The sequence below is a fragment of the Myotis nattereri genome (assembly GCF_964212035.1).
Source record: "Myotis nattereri genome assembly, chromosome: 6".
NCBI lineage: Eukaryota > Metazoa > Chordata > Mammalia > Chiroptera > Vespertilionidae > Myotis > Myotis nattereri.
In genome coordinates this window covers 3,627,035-3,651,150 of record NC_138081.1, presented here as the reverse complement: position 1 = coordinate 3,651,150, position 24,116 = coordinate 3,627,035, and the positions used below count along the sequence as shown (strand labels likewise).

General features: G+C 51.1%; 1 protein-coding gene, 1 long non-coding RNA gene and 1 pseudogene across 3 annotated transcripts; 1 reads left to right on the top strand and 2 right to left on the bottom strand.

The window, feature by feature from the left end:
- Positions 1-1,949: 1,949 nt before the first annotated feature.
- Positions 1,950-3,941, bottom strand: LOC308521116. The gene is made up of 4 exons (XR_013996139.1): positions 3,510-3,941; positions 3,274-3,309; positions 2,357-2,524; positions 1,950-2,151 (listed from the first exon to the last, which is right to left on the bottom strand). It is a non-coding gene; the product is annotated as an uncharacterized lncRNA (long non-coding RNA).
- A 3,707-nt stretch (positions 3,942-7,648) lies between these two features.
- Positions 7,649-8,431, top strand: LOC308520912 (large ribosomal subunit protein uL24-like; annotated as a pseudogene). The gene has a single exon. The product of its transcript is annotated as a large ribosomal subunit protein uL24-like (transcript).
- A 3,486-nt stretch (positions 8,432-11,917) lies between these two features.
- On the bottom strand, positions 11,918-14,310 carry HSPA1B (heat shock protein family A (Hsp70) member 1B). Its single transcript, XM_081094288.1, has one exon. The coding sequence runs from the start codon at positions 14,188-14,190 to the stop codon at positions 12,265-12,267; it is 1,926 nt and encodes a 641-aa protein (XP_080950414.1). The 5' UTR covers positions 14,191-14,310; the 3' UTR covers positions 11,918-12,264.
- Positions 14,311-24,116: the final 9,806 nt, after the last annotated feature.

Below are 24,116 nucleotides of genomic sequence, written 5' to 3'. Positions count from 1 at the left end.
GGGACCTTTCAGTTCGCAGGCCGTTCCTCTATCCACTGAGCCAAACCAGTTAAGGTTGCATTTATGTATCTTTAACAACTCTGTAAGGGTAGCTACTGTTTTATCCATTTACAAATGAGGAAATTGTGAGCAGCCAAGTAAACTTAGCCAAAATTACAGTCAAGTGTTGTCTGACACCAGAATCTTAGCCAATCCACTATCTTCCTATGTGCTAGTCACCTTAAAAAAGTGCACTTATGAGCCCGAGCCAGTTTGGCTCAAGGGACAGAGCATCAGCTTGGGGACTTAAGGGTCCCAGTTCAATTGTAAAAAAGGCCACCTTGGTTGCAGGTTCCCCAGCCCTGGTCGAGTGCACGCAGGAGGCAACCAATCGCTGTCTCTCTCTCCCTTCCACTCTCTAAAAATCAGTGGAAAAATATCATCAGGTAAGGACTAACCAAAAAAAAAATGGATTATGAAAAACAGTTGCACTAGAACTAGAATTAATCCATATTTATGAACTCAAGAAGATATAAATCCAAGCATTATATCAAGGATGCAGAATAAAAGCATAAAGAACAGCCAGGAGCCCTGGCCAGTGTGACTCAGTTGGTTTGGCCATCCTTCCATGAACCAGTTGTGAGCTGGGATTTCCGGTCAGGGCCCAAGCCCGGGTTGCAGGCTCCATCTCTAGTAGGGGGCATGCAGGAGGCAACGGACCCAATGTTTACTCACATATGGTAGATGTTTCTCTTTCTCCCTGCCTCTCTAAAAATCTTTTCAAGTCAGGTAAGGAATGATAAAGCCACAGTTCAGCGGTTTCCTGATTGGGAGAAAAAGGAAAACTGATGGTCAGAAGCTGGGTGATGGTTGGGTACACGGGGAACAATGGAATTTGAATCCTGGTACTTCCTATCTCTGGGCTTAAGCAAATTAACACCAGGGAGCCTTCCCTGTCTTGGCTGTAAAGTGGACAAAGTTCATTTTTAGGGATTCAATGAAGTGAACCAAAGCATGCAGAAAGTACAGTACACGGTGGCTAAGAGATACAAAATGAGGCCTGAGACCCAAATGGAATCATGTGCTTAGGACCTTCTATCATTAATATTTAATGGTAATTAAATATTGCCATGGAGGAAAAAGTCCAATTCTTCTTCTACACCCGCCCCCCCCTCCCCTGCACCATCCCAGTTACCTCAGAATAGCAAATGGGAGCAGGTGAACTTGCCCTCCAGGAGTAACAAGGCAATTCAAGAAACACTAGCAAAAGTGATTAAGAGCCCTAGCTGGTTTGGCTCGGTGGATAGAGTGTCAGCCTATGAACTGAAAGGTCCCAGGTTTGATTCCGGTCAAGGGCATGTACCTGGGTTGCGGGCACATCCCCAGTGGGGGGTGTGCAGGAGGCAGCTGATCGATGTTTCTATCTCATCAATGTTTCTAACTATCTCTCTCCCTTCCTCTCTGTAAAAAATCAATAAAATATGTTTTAAAAAAATGTTTATTAATTGCCCTGGCCGGCTTGGCTCAGTGGATAGAGCAGTCAGCCTGTGGACTGAAGGGTCCCGGGTTCGATTCCGGTGAAGGGCACATGCCTGGGTTGCGGGCTAGATCCCTAGCAGGGGGCGTGCAGGAGGCAGCCAATCAATGAGATAATCATTTATGTGTCTTTCCCTCCCTCTCTGAAATCAATTATCTTTTTTAAATTACCAACTGAAGCCCTGACCAGTGCTACAGTGGTTAGAACATTAGCCTGCACACCAGGGGGTCCTGGGTTCAATTCCAGATCAACACTACCAGCCCTCTCCATAGCTTTATTAATCCTGTAAAACTATAACCTATTAAACTCCCCATGCTCTGCAACCACCAGTATATTCTTTTAAAATACATCTAAACAATCTGTTTTAACCAACTTGGCAAAAGGCTTTTTCGAACCATCTTGTTTTCACTGAGACCAAAGAATCCACTTCATTTGCTTTAATGTGTTTTATTGGAATCTTTTGATAAAACCATAAACCTGTTTAAAGAAGCGAAAGCTACTGATATTTGTTCCCAAATCTCTAGGCAGTGTTTTCCTCCGGCCGGTTGACAGCTGCTCACACTGGCTAATGCAGGAAAGACGGGAGTTCCTACATCTGCCCAACACCATATAGCATCCGTTGAGTGAGCAAAACCCTGAAATTTCACAAAAGAAGCATGTATTAGAACCACACAGGCAACGGCCATCAAAAACATCAAGCTGGACAGGCAGGAAAGCTACCACAGGGAGTAAAAGGGAGATGGTATCAGTGGATCAGATGGTTTCCAAGATCCTCAGAGACTCTAGTCCAACCAGGTCATCACTACCACTCTGGGGTTGCAGGAAAAACCAGAGACTCACCATAGTAGCCAGAGAGGAGGACCCTGGCTCTATCACAGCCGGAAGTGGCAGGAACCGTTCACCACCTAGGCATGCCAACCCTCCCAACAGGAGTAATGCAGGCTGTCCACCAGGTCAGGGGCTGATCCCTGAAAGGGCACTGCCCTCGCTGGGCTACCAGAACTCATGCTAGAAAGATGAAAACAGAACAGCCAGTGAGGACAAACCGAGGTAGGACCCACCCATGGGTTCTTCTCAGAGATCCAAATATCCAGAGTTCCCCAAATGAGTCAGAACTTAATTTTTTCACTTCAGAGCCAGCGTCAGAGACTCTAGTCTGAGAAATCATCATTCCCAACTTAGGGAGACCTGGATCAGGGGAAGCCATTCTGGGAAGGGATCTAGTGCATTCAAAGACACAGGGATGGGAAAGGAAAGAGGAAATAAGTTAGAACTGCAGAGAATGTAGGAAAAGTGATGGAGAAACATCATATAGGGAGTTACAGATTTTTCAAAAGCAATCACCAAAGTATGTAAACCAAAAAGTGTCCCTAGAAAAATCACCAAATGAACGGAATGTATACATTGTTGCATTTGTTCGCTGGAAAGCAGCAGGCTCCGGGGAGCCCATGAAAGAGGACAGTCTTGCCCTGACCGGTTTGGCTCAGGGCATAGAGCGTCGGCCTGCGGACTGAAGGGTCCCAGGTTCGATTCCCGTCAAGGGCATGTACCTTGGTTGCGGGCACATCCCCAGTAGTGGTTGTGCAGGAGGCAGCTGATCGATGTTTCTCTCTCATGGACGTTTCTCTCTATCCCACTCCCTTCCTCTCCGTAAAAAAAAAAAAAAAAAAAAAAAAAATTTTTTTTTTTTCTTTTAAGAAAAAGAAAAAGAAAAAGGACGGTCTCCGAGCGGGAGAGCTCTCACACCTGCCACTCACCTTTCCTCAGGATGCCGCCGGTGGACACCGACACCCCTAAAGGAGAAACGAAACAGGAGTAAGCGGTTAACAAGGGTTCCCGGCCACCAACTTCTCCCCAGCACCAGGGATCCAGCCCCGGGGGAGGTGGTCAGCGCGCTGCGGTGATGGCGTCAGAGACACTCAGAATCACCTGGGGTCATCATCCCCGTCCTACCCCGGCGAGCGCAGCCATTCCGCCTCGCACACCCACTTACCCTCCAGGCGCTGTAGGCCCGCCTGCGGGGACCCGGGGCCCACGAAGAAACCAGTGAGGCAGCAGAGGCCGGGACGACTCTGGCCGAGCCCCTATGCCCCGGCTGGGTCTGTTCCAAGCAGCGGCGTCACGCAGGCATCAGATACTCTAGTCTGTAATGGCGACTCATCCCGCTCAGCCCGGGACTGCGGTCCCCTCCCCGGCTGGGCCCCGTAGAACCTGCCGGGGAGCGGCGCACAGACGGCCGGGGCGCCGGGTCCCCACCATCCCCCGCTTTGGGGGCAGGCTGGCACCGCGCTTCCCGCACAGACGCCAGGAGGCAGGTCCCGGGACAAAGAGGCCCACGGGGCCGAGGCCGGGCTATTTATGGCGGCGTGAGCCGGGGCCTGGCGGCCGTAGCTGTCCTCTTAGATGCCTGCTTCCACCTGCGACATTTCCCGTTGTTCGTCCAAACAAGAATAAAATAAAGTGAGAGAGGCCATCAGTGAATGTTTCACACTCTCCCGGGCAACTATTCAGAGATATTTTGTGAATAGTACTTGAAAAACAAAAAACAGGTGCCCGACTGGCCAGGCGGGAGGCAGTCCGCGCCGCCGATGCGCGCGCAGCGAGCGCTCCCCGGGGGCCTCCGGAGGGGCGGGACTCCCGCTCCGGGTCCTCGCCGGGCCCAGCGTGGGCTCCGCTCGCTCCCGGGGACTGTCACCCGCCACGAGCACAGACACTGAGTTAGCAGCGCCACGGGGGCCCACAGCCCTGCCAGGCACATTAGCGTCGTATCTTTTTCTTCCTTAAATGTTTCCGGTATAACTGACTACAGTGAGCTGCACATGTTTACATACAGAATCCGAGCCCTAGCCGGTCTGTGGTGTCAGCCTGCGCACTGAAGGGTCCGGGTGGGATTCGGGTCTAGGGCGGCGCAGGCTCGGGCCCCGGTCCGGGCGTGGGGGAGGGATGCGCTGTTTCTCTGTCTGCCCCCCGCCCCCCCCTCTTGTTAGGATGCACTACCCTTGGCCCCTCCTGTTGGGCATGTTTTCTGGAATATATTGTGATAAGTTTTCCCATAGCTGGAAGCAAACGGCCTGCTCTGCAGAAGATCAGATACACGCCCCCGCCGACTGGGGCGCCCCCTCTGCCTGGGCCGTGCGCCCGCCAGCCATCCCGTTCCCTTCCGAGGTCCAGGCAGCTCCCGCTGGGGGCCGCCCTGAGCCAGCCCCTCGGGCTGAGCCCACACGGGCTGAGCCCACACGGGCTAAGCCGGACGCCATAGCAATTCTTAAACTCGCACGTCCCTTGGCCTGGCTCCTGGTGGCGCGGACCTAACGCCTCTCCTTTCCAACTCTCTCAAAATCAATGAGAAAGTATCCTCGGGTGAGGATTAACAAAAAATAAAATACAAAATCCGATCTTTAAAAAAAACCATTCTAACCTTTTTTTGTGTCCACTTCAGTAGTGTTAACGTATACAGTGGGGCCTTGACTTACGAGTGTCCCAACTAACGAGTTTTTTGAGATACCAGCTGTCTCTCGGCCAATTTTTTGCATTGAGTTGATAGAGTAATTTGAGTTAAGGAACTCCTTAACGAGCTCGGTCTCTGAACGAATTAAACTCGCAAGTCAAGGCCCCACTGTATTCACGTTGTGTAACCGACCTCCAGAACTTTCTCATCTTGCAAACAGGCTCTACCCAGGAAACAGCTCCTCCCCGCCCTGCGTTTTCAGGTCCTACTCTGAGCATGGGAGTTGGCCAAAAACAGTGGCGTGTTCAGGAGGCTCTGAACAGCACCCCATGTAAGGTAGCGCAGTCGGGGTGGGTGGCAACAGCCAGGCCCTATTCTCCACCAATCTTCGCTCTCAGCAATCCTCCTTAGTCATTTGCTCTTGCCCCTTAATCCATAAACTTGTACATTATCCCAAATCCCACCTACTTGGACCATCTATACCCCCTCATTTATAAATGCAAGTGTTTTTTTGGTGATGTGTGTTGGCATCTTTTTAAGGCAGAATAGTAAGAAGCTAGGGAAATTCCTTGACAAGTGGAATAAGGGAAACTGAGATAAAGTAATTAGACAAAGCCAAACAATTTTTTAAAATATGTCTTTATTGCCTTAGCTGGTTTGGCTCAGTGGATAGAGCATCAGCCTTCGGACTGAAGGGTCCCGGGTTTGATTCTGGTCAAGGGCACATGCCCAGGTTTCAGGCTTGATCCCCAGTGTGGGACATGCAGGAGGCAGCTGATCAATGATTCTCTCTCATCGTTGATGTTTCTATCTCTCTCTCCCTCTCCCTTCCTCTCTGAAATCAATAAAAAAATAATTATTTAAAAAATAAATTATATATATATATATATATATATATATATATATATATATATGCCTAAGTGACCATTCGACTGCTCACTATGATGCGCACTGACCACCAGGGGGCAGATGGTCAACGCAGGAGCTGCCCCTGGGGGTCAGTGCGCTCCCACTGCAGGGCCACGGCTCAGCTCATCGACAGGCACCAGACACAGGGCTCACAGCTGGCCGCCACACCCCAGAGGCCGCAGCAGAGCAGCAGCTAGCCTACTGAGCAGCGGCAGTGGCAGGTGCAGTGAGGCCAGGAGGAGCAGGAGCAGCAGGCAGAAGCGGCAGGCGGCGCTGGACTGCCAGTTTCAGCCCAATCCCCGCAGGCCACACTGAGGGACCCCACTGGTGCCCAAGTCCATGCATTGTGCCTCTAGTAAAAAATAAAACTAATCAGAAAGTAACCCTGGCCCCTCTCTACACACATTTTGACAAATCAACATATTTAGGACACACCTGCAAAGCTAATGAATATTCTGTTGAGACCCTCACCTGAGATCTCCCCTAGAATTCCTGCCACCCAAAGAAAGATAAAAAGCCTCACGATAAAGGATCTACTACACTCTCGCTAGAGCATGCCCAGGACTTGTATCTTTGCTGTTTTTCTCCTAAACTCTAAAGGAAACCACAAGACTTGCTACCAGCAGAGCAATGGGCAGTGGCAGCTTGTCCCAGGCTGACCTCCTGAACCCGTCTTCAAAGCCCCCTTTTCTCTGACTTTCTCACTCCTATTACTTTTTCTACCTTAAGGCCTTCCTTTGTTTCACAGTCCCCAGCTGGACTCATGTGAAATTTTTCCTACAGGAAATCAAGACTCCACACACCACCAGTGGGCCCTAGGCAGAACCACCCTGGGCCCAGACCTCTTCTGGTAAGAAACAGCGATCAGGCTATCAACCCCCAGAAGGAAAGTGGGGGAGGGCGGGGGTAAGGGGAAGAGATCAACGGAAGGACTTGTATACATGTATATAAGCCAAACCAATGGACATGGACAACAGGGGGATGGGAGCATGAGTGTGCGGGGCGGGGAGGGAGGTTGGGGGTTAATGGGGGGGATGAGGACACATTTGTAATACCTTAACTAATAAATAAATAAATAAATAAATAAATAAATAGAAAAAAAAAGCTAGGAGGGTCTATTTTTAATGTGTATTCTGCAGACTGTGCATGAAGAATTTTTGGGGGGCTCCAACATTGTTGCTGGCCCCAAGAAGCTAGCATACTGATTAGATGTGTAAATTTAGATATTTCTCTTTCAGATGCTCTTGTTTTGTAATTTGTAATGAGATGATAACTGTTTTGTGTATGTATTTGTTACACTTTATGAAAAAAATAGTACTTTCTTGAATCTATTTCATTATAAGTTTTATTTTATACGATGAAAAAAAAATTGATTTGAGAGAGAGAGAAACATCAGTTTGTTGTCCACCTAGTTATGCATTCATTGGTTGATTCTTACATGTGCCCTGACTGGGCATCAAACCTGAAACCCTGGCTTACAGGAATGATGCTCTAACCAACTGAGCCACCTAGCCAGGGCCTGTCCGGTAACATTTTGAGCAAAAGCCACATCTAACAAGGTGACTGAGGCTTCTGAAGCATACAGAATCAGTCTCCTTTTTGAGTCACATAATTTAGGCACAGTGAGCATACAGTAAAATTTGGAAGAATGCAATTGTGAGTGCAGGAAATATCCTTCACTTTCTTCTGCAATTATCTGCCCTACCTTCCCTCAAGGTTTCAGGCTCCCATCAAAAAATCTCTTCCAGCTCTTCCCTCTTGCGGCCGTCGTAGGAGCGCCAGCGGCCAAAATGAAGTTCAACCCCTTCGTGACTTCTGACCGGAGCAAGAACGTAAAAGGCATTTCAATGCACCTTCCCACATTCGAAGGAAGATCATGTCGTCTCCTCTTTCCAAAGAGCTGAGACAGAAGTACAATGTTCGGTCCATGCCCATCCGAAAGGATGACGAGGTTCAGGTTGTTCGAGGACATTACAAAGGGCAGCAAATTGGCAAAGTAGTCCAGGTTTACAGGAAGAAATACGTCATCTACACTGAACGAGTGCAACGGGAGAAAGCTAATGGGACAACGGTTCATGTGGGCATTCACCCCAGCAAGGTTGTTATCACCAGACTAAAGCTGGACAAAGACCGCAAAAAGATCCTTGAACGTAAAGCCAAATCTCGCCAAGTAGGAAAGGAAAAGGGAAAATACAAGGAAGAAACAATTGAGAAGATGCAGGAATAAAGTAATATTATATACAACTTTCATTAAAAACTTAAACTGAAAAAAAAACACAAAAAAAACTCTTCCAGCCGAAACCGGTTTGGCTCAGTGGATAGAGCGTCGGCCTGCGGACTGAAAGGTCCCAGGTTCGATTCTGGTCAAGGGCATGTACCTGGGTTGCGGGCACATCGCCAGTAAGGAGATGTGCAGGAGGCAGCTGATCGATGTTTCTCTCATCAATGTTTCTAACTCTCTATCTCTCTCCCTTCCTCTCTGTAAAAAATCAATAAAATATATTAAAAAAAAAAAAAAATCTCTTCCAGCCTGCCAGTGTGACTCAGTGGTTAGCTCTATCCCCAGAGGGGGTGTGCAGGAGGCAGCCAATAAATGCTTTCTCTCATCTATGTTTCTATCTCTCTATCCCTCTCCCTTCCTCTCTCTCTAAAAAAAAATAAAAATAAAAATAAATCAATTAAAACATTTTTAAAAAATCTCTTCCTGCCGAAACCGGTTTGGCTCAGTGGATAGAGCGTGGGCCTGTGGACTGAAAGGTCCCAGGTTCGATTCCGGTCAAGGGCATGTACCTGGGTTGCGGGCATGTACCCGGGTTGCAGGAGGCAGCTGATCGATGTTTCTCTCTCATCGATGTTTCTAACTATCCCTCTCCCTTCCTCTCTGTAAAAAATCAATAAAATATATTTTTTTAAAAATCTCTTCCAAGAATCCTGTGGTATCTGTGGCTGATGTTGCAAAGTGATTTTGCTTGAAATTTCAAGATGTGCTATGTGGCCCGGCCGGCGTGGCTCAGTGCTTGAGCGTCGACCTAGGAACCAGGAGGTCAGGGTTCGATTCCCGGTCAGGGCACGTGCCTGGGTTGCGGGCTCGATCCCCGATGTGGGGCGTGCAGGAGGCAGCCCATCCATGATTCTCTCTCATCATGGATGTTTCTATCTCTCTCCCTCTCTCTCTCTCTCCCTCTCTGAAATCAATAAAAAAAAAAATATTAAAAAAAAAAAAAGTGCTATGTGTACAAGTAGACAATGGCTTATGTTCACTGCCCTAATGAGGGAGACATGAACTTACCTGGCCTAGCCTCAGGAATTCTCTCTTCTGCTCTACCTCATGTTGCTGGAGATGCTGTTACTAGAGAGTTCCCTAACCCCTCATTGCTGCTGCTGCCAGGGGTCAACACTTGGAAGGCCTCTCCAGCCTCCACTGACAGCAAGGGCGGCTGGAAGCAGAGCCTTCCTGCTCCCCCACCTCTAAAAATACACCCGGAGTAGCCTCTGGTGCAGGCTTTTCTCAACTTTGGTTGCACATTAGAAACACCTGAGCAACTTGAACTCTATACCAGGGGTCCTCAAACTACGACCTGCGGGCCACATGCAAATACAAATATTGCATTTATTCCCGTTTTGTTTTTTTCAAAATAAAGATATGTGCAGTGTGCATAGGAATTTGTTCATAGTTTTTTTTTTAAACTATAGTCCGGCCCTCCAACGGTCTGAGGGACAGTGAATTGGCCCCCTCTTTAAAAAGTTTGAGGACCCCTGCTCTATATAATGCTCACTTGCAGAGGTTCAGAATCGACTTGGGGGAAGGCCTGGCATATATATTTTTTTGTTTTGTTGTTGTTAATTCTCATCCAAGGATATTTTTTCCATTAATTTTTAGAGAGAATGGAAGGGACAGAACGAGAGAGAATCATTGATGTGAAAGAGAAACATCAGAAACATCTGACTGGTTGCCTCCCACACACACTCTGATAGGGCTGGGGATTGAACCTGCAACCCAGGTACTTCCCCTTGACCAGGAATTGAACCCAAGACCCTTTGGTGCGCGGACCGGCACTCTAACCACCGAGCAACACCAGCCAGGAGTATATATTTTTTCTAGCCTTCCCAAATGATTTAATATATATATACATTATTATATTATCATTTTTTACTTTTTTGGTATAACAAAAGGTGGAAATTTATTGAGAAACAAGCAGATTCCCATGTGGGTAGGGGAAAAGAGTCCCATTGAGTCCCTTTTCTCTACGGTTTATAAAGGCTGCAGATCTTTATGCCTTGATATCCCCTCTGATTGGTCACTATCCCCTTAGATTGGTTACTATAGCAACTCCAGAGCTCAAACCTCCCGTGAAGTACGTGAGGTTCCCTCCTTTTTCTCCCTTACTGTTTCCCTATTCCCTCTAAAAATATATTTTTATTGATTTCAGAGAGGAAGGGAGAGGAAGAGAGACACAGAAACATCAATGGTGAGAATCAATTGGCTGCCTCCTATGTGCCCCACACTGGGGATCTAGCTTGCAACACAGGCATGTGCCCTTGACCGGAATCGAACTGTGACTTCCTCATTCATAGGTCGATGCTCAACCACTGGTCCACACTGGCCGGGCCCAAATGATTTTCATACTACTAGGTTAAAGAACCAGAACTTGAATGGCTTGAAGCTAAAAGATATATTTCCTATATTACACTTAGTATATCCTATTATCATAGACTATATTATACTTTACCTATCTGTGAATAAAACAGGCCTTTGAGAATTGGCCCAGTTACCAAAAGAACTCTTACACTCCTTTCCTTTACAAGCTTTTGAGAAGGGCTTCCTGTATGTTGTCATTGCTAAGATGTTTGATTTCCCCAGAGGGTAATTTATTGAGAGATAACATGGAATTTTAATTTTGTTTGATTTCGGAGTAGGTGTTTCCAGACTGTTTCTGGCAGGAAGCAGGCTGGGATTCTCCCAGGTAAGAGGCGGTGTTCAGGACTCCTATCTGCTGGCAGGAAGAACCCTTTGGGAGGGCTTGTGTGGGAGGAGGCCCATTTCCCTATCTCCCCAGCTCTAACAGCTTTATCTTCTCCTTTCTGCATTAAATTTGCTATTACTTTAAGTTGCTATTCTTTTGAGATTGTCCATAAAAAGGACAAAGAGGGCACTGATTGTTAAAATGGGGGTAAAAACGCTACTTAGAAGCAGACATGAACAACCCAATGCCAACAGCCCGGCCCCCAAACTATCCCTTGCGCTCATTTTGCCCTGGATGTGATTGCAGTGACACCTCCACATGCTCACCTATACAAAGAGCTTGAGAATACCTGAGGTGTAGAGAGTGGTGGGGTGAGGATTACTGGGGTGACTCAAAGAACCCGGTAGAGTGCCCATCCCCATCCCTCTTATTGCCAGGCCCCGAAGTCTTGAGTTATCTCCCTCCTCCGCTCTCACTTAGATGACTGCAGCTAGGATGGCCATGGCTGAAGGTGTCACTTGTCTAGAGCACATTTCTGCTCAAAATGATCTTAGAACTGTGGAAGTGAGCCATTTAGATAAGACAAAAGGAGGCAGCCAAAACTGAGAGGATGAATAATTGCATTTGATCTCCAGCTGGGGTTTATAGAACCAGAGTGTGAACCTGCCCCTCATTTTTGCTGTTTTGCCCACCCCCAAATGTACTTACTGTGTAACCTAAACAAAAGATTGGAAGACTCACAGGTCAGAAGTGTGTACTGAAAAGCTTTGACCACTAAGTGCAAGTGAGGACCCATAAGCCCCTCTGAACTCGGCCTTTAAACCACACCAACCTCTTCTACCCAAACCCCTTTGGCTGCTCCAGTCCCTACTTTCCTCTCTAACAATCCCATCCCAATCAAATGGTCACCTAGAATTTTCATTTTCTGACAGCGTTGTCATTTACCACCTAGAATTAAGCCCCCACAAAAAGCCATGGCCTTTAATATGTGCTTTCTTCAGAAGTACTGTCCCTGTCACTGTCTATGGAATGCAGATATTTCAGAAGAGCCCATTAACCTCCCAAATAAAAACAGGCACAAATTATTAACATTTTATTTTTCATCCTTAACTTACAAACTATAAAAAAATCCCATGACTTTTGATCTGTTTACAAAGTCCCCATCCCCCCAAAAAATAAGACAGAGGGTGGCAGTGTTGACTCATTTAAGAGAGAAAAGACACCCTAGAGAACCAAATAACACTGCATGCAAAAAATTCTAGAGGACACATTGGTTATAGCAAGAAGAAATAATACAAACAAGCAAGTGAATCATGTTAATCTAACTTTAGATTGAACTGAAAGTTTAAAAACAGCACACATACAGGGCCACAGCAAAGTCCTCAGGTCCCCTCTGAGACAAATATGAAAAAGATAAGGTGGGGCCCCTAATCCACCTCCTCGATGGTGGGGCCAGAGCCAGAGCCGCCTTTGGGGGCCTGAGCCCCAAAGCCAGCAGCTCCCGGGCCTCCCGCCCCCTGGTACAGTCCGCTGATGATGGGGTTACACACCTGCTCCAGCTCCTTCCTCTTGTGCTCAAACTCCTCCTTTTCCGCCAGCGTGTTGGAGTCCAGCCAGGAAATCACCTCCTGGCACTTGTCCAGCACCTTCTTCTTGTCCGCCTCGCTGATCTTGCCTTTGAGGCCCTCGTCCTCCACGGCGCTCTTCATGTTGAAGGCGTAGGACTCCAGGGCGTTCTTGGCAGACACCCTCTCGCGCTGGACCTCGTCCTCGGCCTTGTACCTCTCGGCCTCCTGCACCATGCGCTCGATGTCCTCCTTGCTCAGGCGGCCCTTGTCGTTGGTGATGGTGATCTTGTTGGCCTTGCCGGTGCTCTTGTCCATGGCGGTGACGTTCAGGATGCCATTGGCGTCGATGTCGAAGGTCACCTCGATCTGGGGCACGCCCCTGGGGGCCGGTGGGATGCCGCTCAGCTCGAAGCGCCCCAGCAGGTTGTTGTCCCTCGTCATGGCCCGCTCGCCCTCGAACACCTGGATCAGCACCCCCGGCTGGTTGTCCGAGTAGGTGGTGAAGATCTGTGTCTGCTTGGTGGGGATGGTGGAGTTGCGCTTGATCAGGGCCGTCATCACGCCCCCGGCTGTCTCCAGGCCCAGCGACAGGGGCGCCACGTCCAGCAGCAGCAGGTCCTGCACGTTCTCGGACTTGTCCCCCATCAGGATGGCCGCCTGCACTGCCGCCCCGTAGGCCACCGCCTCGTCCGGGTTGATGCTCTTGTTGAGGTCGCGGCCGTTGAAGAAGTCCTGCAGCAGCTTCTGCACCTTGGGGATGCGGGTGGAGCCCCCCACCAGCACCAGGTCGTGGATCTGGGCCTTGTCCAGCTTGGCGTCACGCAGGGCCTTCTCCACGGGCTCCAGCGTGCCCCGGAACAGGTCCGAGCACAGCTCCTCGAACCGCGCCCTGGTGATGGACGTGTAGAAGTCGATGCCCTCGAACAGGGAGTCGATCTCCAGGCTGGCCTGCGTGCTGGACGACAGGGTCCTCTTGGCCCTCTCGCAGGCGGTGCGCAGCCGCCTCACGGCTCGCTTGTTCTGGCTGATGTCCTTCTTGTGCTTGCGCTTGAACTCCTCCACGAAGTGGTTCACCAGCCTGTTGTCAAAGTCCTCTCCTCCCAGGTGGGTGTCCCCGGCCGTGGCCTTCACCTCGAAGATGCCGTCGTCGATCGTCAGGATGGACACGTCGAAGGTGCCCCCGCCCAGGTCAAAGATGAGCACGTTGCGCTCCCCCTTGCCGGTCCTGTCCAGGCCGTAGGCGATGGCGGCGGCCGTGGGCTCGTTGATGATCCTCAGCACGTTCAGCCCCGCGATCACCCCCGCGTCCTTGGTGGCCTGGCGCTGCGAGTCGTTGAAGTAGGCCGGCACGGTGATCACCGCGTTGGTCACCGCGTAGCCCAGGTACGCCTCGGCGATCTCCTTCATCTTGGTCAGCACCATGGACGAGATCTCCTCGGGGAAGAACGCCTTGGTCTCCCCTTTGTAGCTCACCTGCACCTTGGGCTTGTCGCCGTCGCTGATCACCTGGAAAGGCCAGTGCTTCATGTCCGACTGCACCACCGCGTCGCCGAACTTGCGGCCGATCAGCCGCTTGGCGTCGAACACGGTGTTCTGCGGGTTCAGCGCCACCTGGTTCTTGGCCGCGTCCCCGATGAGCCGCTCGGTGTCGGTGAAGGCCACGTAGCTGGGGGTGGTGCGGTTGCCCTGGTCGTTGGCGATGATCTCCACCTTGCCGTGCTGGAACACGCCCACGCACGAGTACGTGGTGCCCAGGTCGATGCCGATGGCCGTGGTTTTAGCCATGCCGGCGGCCTGCTCCCTCGCCGCGCGCTGCGGTCCGGGCCTTTCTGGAAGCGGCGGTCCCGGTCGGGTCGGCGACGGGAACCAGAAGCTCGGTCGGTTCCGAAGCGGGAGCCTGAGCGCGGGCGGCGGGCGGCGGAGGCGGAGGCGGGTCCTCGGGCTGCGGGTCGGCGGAGGGCGCGGAGCTGGCAGGTCGGGGCGGGCTCGCTGGTGCGGCGCGGCGGGCGCCGGGCTTATAGCTCCCCACCGAGCCCCGCCCTCCCCCTCCGCTCGCCCAATCGGCGGGCTCGGCCGGGCGGCGGGTCGGGAACATTCCAGGGGGTTCCCCGCGCGCCCTGCCCCCGGGCTCCCTCGGCCCAATCAGCGTCCTGGGTGCCGCCCCCTCAGAACTCTCCAGACTCTTCTGGGTCCTGGGAGGGGCGCGTCCAAGGGGGCGGGGGCGGCGCTCGGAAGTGAGGGGGCTGCCGCCGCCCTCTCAGTCGGTCCCCGACCCGCCCCGGGAGGTAGGGGGCGGTGGCGCTCAAACCGGTTGGTGGGTTAAAGATAGGAAACTTCCCGAATTTCTTAAAGAGGGCGGGGCATGTGCGGGCCAACGGGACTCTGATTGGACCTCGGCCCTGACGGACGGGAGCGTCGGGAGCTGCTCGCCGGGTCCCCGCAGCCCGCGGCGGCTGCCGGAGGATCGCCGGGGCCTCAGGGTGTCTCCCTGCTTATCTTTAAATGGGAAGCAGGAAAGCGATCATGCGGTACCGGTTTGACATCAAGTTTAATCTACACGGAATATCTGGGGGCGGGGCATCTAAATTTCCAAAAGAGAAGCAATCAGGTAAATAGGCAGCTCTTTTCCCCCCATATTTTATTATGTTAAATACATTTTTTATTGTTGATAGTATTACAGACATATCCGATTTTTCTCCCCTTACCCCCTCCTCCCAGCCCCAGCCCACCTCCCAGAACTGGCAGTTCTTAAAACTGGAAGAGGGAACGTGCTGGGGGAGCGGAGGGGGGGGGGCGGGGAGGAAGGCCGGGCGGTCCGCCGCCGGTGCCCCGGTTCACGCCCAGTCTCTCCCCTTTGCGTGGGGCCAGAGAAAGAAACATGTTTTGCCATAGACTTTGTCCTCAAGGCCTTTCGGGCTTCTCTCTCACTCCTTCGGGCCCAGCCTCTCCCCTCCCTCCTCTCTGCCTTCCCCATTCCTGCTCAGCCTGCAGGTGGCTAGGCCCAGGGTTCACCCCAGAGTCCCTGCAGCCCTAGGCCCTCCACCGATTTTAAAATAAATGCAATGGTGAGTCTGCCGGGGAGGTGAGCTGCGGGGATGTTCAGTTCTCTTAACATCTGGCCAGGTGGTTGTGGACCTATGAACCAGGAGGTGGAGGTTCAATTCCCAGGCCCGGCACATGCCCTGGTTGCCAGCTGGATCCCCAAGAGGGGGCTTGCGGGGGCAGCTGACCAATGATTCTCTCTCATTGATCTCTCTCTCTCCCTTCCTCACCCATCCTCTCTGAAAACAATAAAATATACATATATATGTAACAGCATCATGGCACAGCTGGCTGGCAGGCGGCCAGTTTTAAGGTAACAGGTGGGGAATCACCCAGTAAGGCGGGAGGGGCTGGGGGGACCCAGGTTCCAGTTCCAGCTGCTCTAAAGCTTCCGGTTATTTGCGGCGCACGTAATCCACCCACTTGGCTATTTTATCCCACATTCCCACTTAACTGCGCATGGCCCTCCCTACTGTTTTAAAGTCGGCACATTCGGTAATTTATTTCGGCTTTTTTTCTTCTTCATCCTTTTGGGCATCAGGACCCCTTGTGAGGCGCCTGAAATGAAAATGTGAGGGACATTAAAGCAAAAGTAAGGCCCTAGCCGGTTTGGCTCAGTGGATAGAGTGTGGGCCTGTGGACTGAAGGGTCCCGGGTTCGATTCTGGTCAAGGGCACATGCCTGGGTTACAGGCTCCAACCCCAGTAGGAGGTGTGCAGGAGGCAGCCAGTCAATGATTCTCTCTCATTATTGATGTTTCTCTCTCTCCCTTTCCCTTCCTCTCTGAAATCAATAAAAATATATTAAAAAATAAATAAAGCAAAAGTAAGGGGTTCACAATCCATTGAAAAGACTTGTTGCTTTAGCCACATGTATTTTTTTGGTTAAATCCTTACTCGAGGATATGTTTTTATTGATTTTTAGAGAGAGAGAGGAAAGGGGAGAGAGGGAGAGGTAGAGAGAGAGAGAGAAACATCAATGGATTGCCTCTGGCGACTGGGGATCAAACCCGAAACCCACTTCTGTGTCCTGATCGGAACAGAACTCGAAACCTTCTCGATGTACAGGAGGATGCTCCAACCAACGGAGCCCCCCGGACAGGGCACACCCACATGTATCTTTTAAAATTGAATTTGTGAGGGTGACATTGGTTAATAAAAGTATGTAGGTCTCAAGTGTATAATTCTATAACACATCCTCTGTATATAGTGTGTTCGCCCAAAGTCAAGTCTCCTTCTGCCACCATTTATCCGCCGTTTACCCGCTTTTGCCTGCCCCACCCCCTGTATCCACATGTCTTGAGCACAGCACAGAACACATAAGCGTGCACGTGGGAGGAGGCAGTTTTTAAAGAAGGGAAGGAGTCTTGCTTTTTAACACCTTGCTCAGTTGGCATTTCACACACACAACATCAGAACACCTCTTATTTGAAGCCAAGGACATTCAGCTGTTTCTTTCTCTTTAATTTATCTTTATTGTTGAAAGTATTATGAATACCCCCCTTTTCCCCCCATTGACTCCCTCCAGCGTCACCCTCCCCGCCAGGCCTACTGCGCTATTTTTGTTGTTGTTAATCCTCACCAGAGGATTTTTTTTCCTTGCTTTTCAGAGAGATTAGAGGGGAGCCAGGGGAAAAGAGAGAGAAATGTCAACTGGTTACATTGGATACATGCCCTTGGCCAGGAATAAACCAAATACCCGTAGGTGCTGGTGCTGGGCCAACACTCTAACCCAGTGGTTCTCAACCTTCCTAATGCCATGACTCTTTAATACAGTTCCTCATGTTGTGGTGACCCCCAATTTCATTGTTACAAATTGAACACAAAGCATAGTGATTAATCACAAAAACAATATGTAATTATATATGTGTTTTCCGATGGTCTTAGGTGACCCCTGTGAAAGGGTCGTTCGACCCCCAAAGGGGTCTCAACCCACAGGTTGAGAACCGCTGCTCTAACCACTGAGTCACACCGGCCAGGCTAGTTATGATTTACTCAAGCTGATCTAAAGTAATGTTGCAAAAGGTTGCTTGAAGGATGCCGTGTGTGTGTGTGTGTGTGTGTGTGTGTGTGTGTGTGTGTGTTGCCCTGGCCGGTGTGGGTTAGTGGTTGGAGTGTCAGCCCAAGCACCAAAGGGTCTCAGGTTTGATTCCTGGTCAAGGGCACATACCTGGGCTGCCAGTGGAGCCCCGGATGCCTGGCTGGTGAGGGCACGTCGGGAGGCAACCAATCATTGATGTTTCTCTCCCCCCCACTCCTTCCCTCCTTCCCTTTCACTCTTTGAGGAATAAAAAAAAAATCAATGGAAAAAATATCCTTGGGTGAGGATTAACAACAACAAAAAGAAAGACGCCCTGACTGGTTTGGCTCAGTGGATAGAGCGTCGGCCTGCGGACTGAAGGGTCCCAGGTTCGATTCTGGTCAAGGGCATGTACCTGGGTTGTGGGCACATCCCCAGTAGGGGGTGTGCAGGAGGCAGCTGATCGATGTTTCTCTCTCATCGATGTTTCTAACTCTCTATCCCTCTCCCTTCCTCTCTGTAAAAAATCAATAAAAAATATATTAAAAAAATGGTATGATACTATTTATCCAGAAAAAAAGCAAAGGAGATAACTGATATTAAACCTAGAGCCAAGCATTTTTATTTATTTTTTATTTTTTTAATTGACTTCAGAGAGGAAGGGAGAGGGAAAGAGAGATAGACATCAATGATCAGAGAGAATCATTGATCAGCTGCCTCCTGCACACCTCCTATTGGAGATCGAGCCGCAACCTGCGCATGTGCCCTTGACTGGAATCGAACCCTGGACCCTTCAGTCCGCCAGCCGATGCTCTATCCACTGAGCCAAACCAGCTAGGGCGAGCCAAGCATTTTTTAAAAATATATTTTCATTGATTTCAGAGAGGAAGGGAGAGGGAAACATCAATGATGAGAAAGAATCATTGACCGGCTGCCTCCTGTATGCCCCACACTGGGGATCGAACCCGCAACCCAGGCATGTGCCCTGACTGGGAATTGAACTGTGACCTCTTGGTTCATGGGTCAACCACTTAGCCAAGCCAGCTGGGCTAGGGTCAAGCATTTTTAACAACCAAACGCAAAGACTTCAGTTAACTTCAATGACCTGGAAACCCTGTGGACTTCTGGCAGCATAGGGGAGAAAAACCTGGGGTGGGGGAGACCTGAGTTTGCATCTGAACTCTACTACCTTGTTGAAGTTCTTCATGTTTTAGCAATTAAGTATTCAGAAGTTAACTAAATTACACATCTACACTAATAAAAGAGAAACATGGTAATTGGCGTACGACCACCATTTTCATTGGCTAATCAGCGAGATATGCAAATTAACTGTCAGCCAAGATGGCGGTGGGCAGCCAGGCAGCTTGAAACTAACATGAGGCTTGCTTGGAGGAAGCCAGCGTTCCCCGCCTGCGACTGCCGGCCTCTGAGCCTGCAGTTTAAGAAACTCTGTAACAAATACCACAGCAGATTCACAACATTGTAAGCAAAGGCCAGAAACCTTTCAGCCGTGGAGGCCTAAGAGCTGGAGCCAAGCCTCAGAGCTAAAGCTGGCCCAGAATAAAAAAAAGAAAAGAAAAAAAGGAGCAGTTGGGAGCTTCAGTCACCCCCAGCCTGAAAACAGCCCTCAGCCCCTCACCCAGACTGGCCAAGCAACCCATTGGGGACCCCTACCCTGAAGGGTGTGTGACCAGCTGCAAACAGTCATCATCCCCTCATCCAGGCTGGCCAGGCACCCCAGTGGGGACCCCCACCCTGAAGGTTGTGTGACCAGCTGAAAACAGCCATCATCCCCTCATCCAGGCTGGCCAGGCACCCCAGTGGGGACCCCCCACCCTGATCCAGGACACCCTTCAGGGCAAACCAGCCGGCCCCCACCCATGCACCAGGCCTCTATCCTATATAGTAAAAGGGTAATATGCCTCCCAGCACCAGGATCAGCGGAGCCACGAGGCCTCCCCGGCACCGGAATCAGCGTGACAGGGGGCAGCGCCCAAACCCCCTGATTGTCCTGTGGCTCTGTGTGTGACAGGGGGCGGGGCCACAACCTCCCTATCTGCCCTGCTCTGTTCCTGACAGGGGAAGGCACCCCAACCCCCTGATCAGCCCTGCTCTGTGCCTGATAGGGGAGAGCTCTCCAACCCCACCCCCACCCCCCCACGGGCTCTGCTCTGTGTGTGACGGGGTAGAGCCATAACCTCCCCATTGGCCCTGCCCTGAGTGTGAGAGTGGTGGTGCCCCAACCCCCTGATTGGCCCTGCTCTGTGTGTGACAGGGTACAGAGCCCCAACCCCCCTGATGGGCCCTGCTCTGTGAGTGACAGGGGGCAGCGCCCCAACCCCCTGATTGGCCCTGCTCTGTGCGTGACAGGGTACAGAGCCCCAACCCCCCCTGATGGGCCCTGCTCTGTGTGTGACAGGGGAAGCGCCCCAACCCCCTGATTGGCCCTGCTCTGTGCATGACAGGGTACAGAGCCCCAACCCCCCTGATGGGCCCTGCTCTGTGAGTGACAGGGTACAGAGCCCCAACCCCCCTGATTGGCCCTGCTCTGTGCATGACAGGGTACAGAGCCCCAACCCCCCTGATGGGCCCTGCTCTGTGAGTGACAGGGGGCAGCGCCCCAACCCCCTGATTGGCCCTGCTCTGTGTGTGACAGGGTACAGAGCCCCAACCCCCCTGATGGGCCCTGCTCTGTGTGTGACGGGGGAAGCGCCCCAACCCCCTGATTGGCCCTGCTCTGTGCGTGATGGTACAGAGCCCCAACCCCCCTGATGGGCTCTGCTCTGTGCATGACAGGGGGTGGCGCCGCAACCTCCCCATCGACCCTGCCTTGAGTGTGACAGGGGACGGTGCCCCAACCCCCCAATCGGCCCTACCCTGATCGTGACTGAGGGTGGCATCACAACCTCCCGATCACCCTGCTCTGTGCATGACAGGGGGTAGCGCCCCAACTCCCCAATCAGCCCTGCTCTGAGCCCGACCAGGGGCTGCACCTAGGGATTGGGCCTGCCCTCTGCCACCCGGGAGCAGGCCTAAGCCAGCAGGTCGTTATCTCCCGAGGGGTCCCAGACTGCGAGAGGGCACAGGCCGGGCTGAGGGACCCCCCCTCCCCTCCGAGTGCACAAATTTTTGTGCACCAGGCCTCTAGTCTCTATATAAAAGCCTAAGCGGCCATTATGACCAGTAAACCAGTCACTATGATGCACACTGACCACCAGGTGGCAGATGCTCAATGCAGGAGCTGCCTCCTGGTGGTCAGTGCTCTCCCACAGCCAACCTCCTGTGGCCGGCCCTAATGGGCCCCAATTGGGACTGGGTGAGAGGGCCCGGATCACGGGATCGCAGGCCAGGCCGCGGGACCCCTGGGGCTCTAGTATCTCTATAATAGAGTTAACATCTGTTTCACGAGATGGTACAAATATGGTTGACAGGATTATAGGCCTTTAGTGCCTGTGAAATAGTGTTCAAAAGTTGCTGCCTTCTCCCTTTGTTGGGGGTCCCCTAGTCTCTGTCAGGTCTGACCTCTCAATCATTCTTACTGAGGCACTCACAAGGCTGGGGACTGGTACTAGGACGACGGCATTACTTCTGGTTTATTGTAGGGACGATCTTAAGCTTTCTAGGCAGAGGACTTTCAGCCCAATCTTTTCACTTTCGAAGATGAGCACATAGGATGGGAGTGCGGAGGCTTGGTCTGGTCCTACAGACAGGCAATCACAGAGCCAGTGCCTGAGCCTACACGCCCTTACACTCCCTGTCTGAAATCCTCCCGGTACTGGCACATTGTCCCGGTGGCTTCCTTCTCTAAAAACAGCCGTCAGAGGAGGGAGTGCGAAGGGAGTTGTCAGAGGCCTGCGCGCTAGGGGCACCCTGCGGGCATCTAGTGACCAGCCAGGTCTCCCTCCCGGTCAGGGTTGGCTCAGGGCCGTCCCCACAAGCTCCCACCCTCCCAGCTTCTCCCCGCCCGCCTGCCCTTCCCTGCTAACAGGGTTGGGGAGGCGCTGGCTCAGGGCCCCAGAACCCCCCCACCCCCCGCGGTTAATTGTAGCGCCGTGACTCAGCTCCAGGTTTGCGGGCGGGTGGGGGCAGGGAGTCTCGGGTGGCGCCGTTGGCTGGTAGAGGCGTGTGCCAGGAGCCAGTCTCCGCCTGCGCGGCCAGAAAACTCCAGAAAGTTCCGGGCACAGCCCGAACCCCCCAGGAGCCTCCGCCCCGCCTCCGCCCCCGCCGGGCGCGCTGGCCACCAAGCTGCTCACCCGGTCTTGTGTTTCTTAAGTTTTATTTCCCCCAAAAACGTGATTAAAGAAGCCGAGAAAAGGAGAGACCTTTCTTTCTAGCGCCAGCTAGTGCATCAGACAGAACCACTGGGAAGCTTTTAACTCCCCCGAGCCAGAGGGACGGGGTGGCCAGACGCGGACTGGAAGGTGCCCACGGCCCCAGCGAGCGCGCCCGGCGGGGCGGGGGCCGCTGGCTTCTCCCCGCCGCCTCTCACCCGTTCCCCGTTCCCGTGGGGACCTTCGGGGGGAGTGGTTCTCTTCCGCACTCGCCCCCCTGTGGGCCGAACCCCCCTCCCCGCGGGGCCCGCTCCGGGCTCCCCTGCCCAGCCTTTCCAATGAGCGGTGCTGGGACAGGGCGACGGTGGTGGGGTGCTGTCCACTGAACGGCACCGTCAGGCATGTTGAGGGCGACTAATTAGCGTGGAGGGTGATAATCATGGGTTCTTACTCCTACGGTAGGGATCCCCCTGAGAAATCGCCAGCAGCGCTCTTCACCTGAAATAGCCCGGTTTCCGCTTTTAACCAAAAGCCCACTTTCACATTTATAAAATAATCTTGTTTGGGTATATTTTATGCATTTTTTTAAAAAATGTATTTTTATTGATTTCAGAGAGGAAGGGAGAGGGAGAGAGATAGAAACATCAATGATGAGAGAGAACCATCAATAACTTCTTTCTTGAGGCACATATTTTTTTTTTATTATTAGTTAAGGTATTACAAATGTGTCCTCATCACCCCCATTAACCCCTAACCTCCCCCATATTTTTTATATATATTTTTTATTGATTTCAGAGAGGAAGGGAGAGGGGGAGAGAGAGAAACATCAATGATAAGAGAGAATCATTGATTGGCTGTGTCCTGCACGCCCACTACTGGGGATCAAGCCCACAACCCAGTCATGTGCCCGGCTGGGAACTGAACCTGTGACCTCCTGGTTCATAGCTTGATGCTCAACCATGGGGCTACACCAGCTGGGCTATATTTATTTCTTTTCTTTTTTTTTTTAAATATATTTTATTGATTTTTTACAGAGAGGAAGGGAGAGAGATAGAGAGTTAGAAACATCGATGAGAGAGAAACATCGATCAGCTGCCTCCTGCACATCTCCTACTGGGGATGTGCCCGCAACTCAGGTACATGCCCTTGACTGGAATCGAACCTGGGACCCCTCAGTCCGCAGGCCGATGCTCTATACACTGAGCCAAACCGGTTTCGGCTATATTTATTTCTTTTTCTTTTTTTAAAATATATTTTATTGATTTTTTACAGAGAGGAAGGGAGAGAGATAGAGAGTTAGAAACATCGATGAGAGAGAAACATCGATCAGCTGCCTCCTGCACATCTCCCACTGGGGATGTGCCCGCAACCCAGGTACATGCCCCTGACCGGAATTGAACCCGGGACCTTTCAGTCCGCAGGCCGACGCTCTATCCGCTGAGCCAAACCGGTTTCGGCTATATTTATTTCTTAATAAAACACCTACTCAATACCTTGACTGATCTAGCTCTAGGAACTGTTGTTTTCTCCAAGGTTATTTCAGATTTCTCAAAGCTCTATTTCTTTTTCTTTTTAATATATTTTTATTGATTTCAGAGAGGAAAGAAAAGGGAGAGATAGAAATGTCAATGATGAGAATCACTGATTGGCTGCTTCCTGCATGCCCCCTGCTGGGAATTGAGCCTGCAACCGGGGCATGTGCCCTTGACAGGAACCAAACCTGGGACCCTTCACTCTGCAGGCTGATGTTCTAGCCATTGGCCAAACTGGCTAGGGCCAAGCTCTATTTCTCTCTCTCTTCTTTTTTAAATACATTTTTCTTGATTTCAAAGAGGAAGGGAGAGAGAGAGAAACATCAATGATGAGAAAGCATTATTGATTGGCTGCCTCCTACAGGCCCCCAACAGGGGATCAAGCCCACAACCCGGGCATATGCCCTTGGCTGGAAAGGAACCTGGGCCCCTTCAGTCTGCAGGCCAACGCTCTATCCACCTAGTCAAACCAGCTAGGGCCCAAGCTCTATTTCTTAACACTAGATTGCCCAAGGAAGTTATTTTTACTGTTTTTTAACTTCAATTAGAAAAACAATTATGTATATAAGGACACAATGTCTTAGAATTTCGTGACTTTTTTTACAACATATGAATGTGTTTATTAATAATTGTAGTTACCTCCCCCTCCTTCATTTCCGGTATATATATATATATATATATATATATATATATATATAATACCTATATTGCCCAAAAGCAGTCATTTTGACTGCTTGGGGGGGGGGCGGGGAATTATGACTCTTATTATTGAATTGAGTAAATTTCTTATATGACCAGGTCGGCTCTGTATTGAAATAACAGTTTTCTTTTTTTTTCGATTACCGTC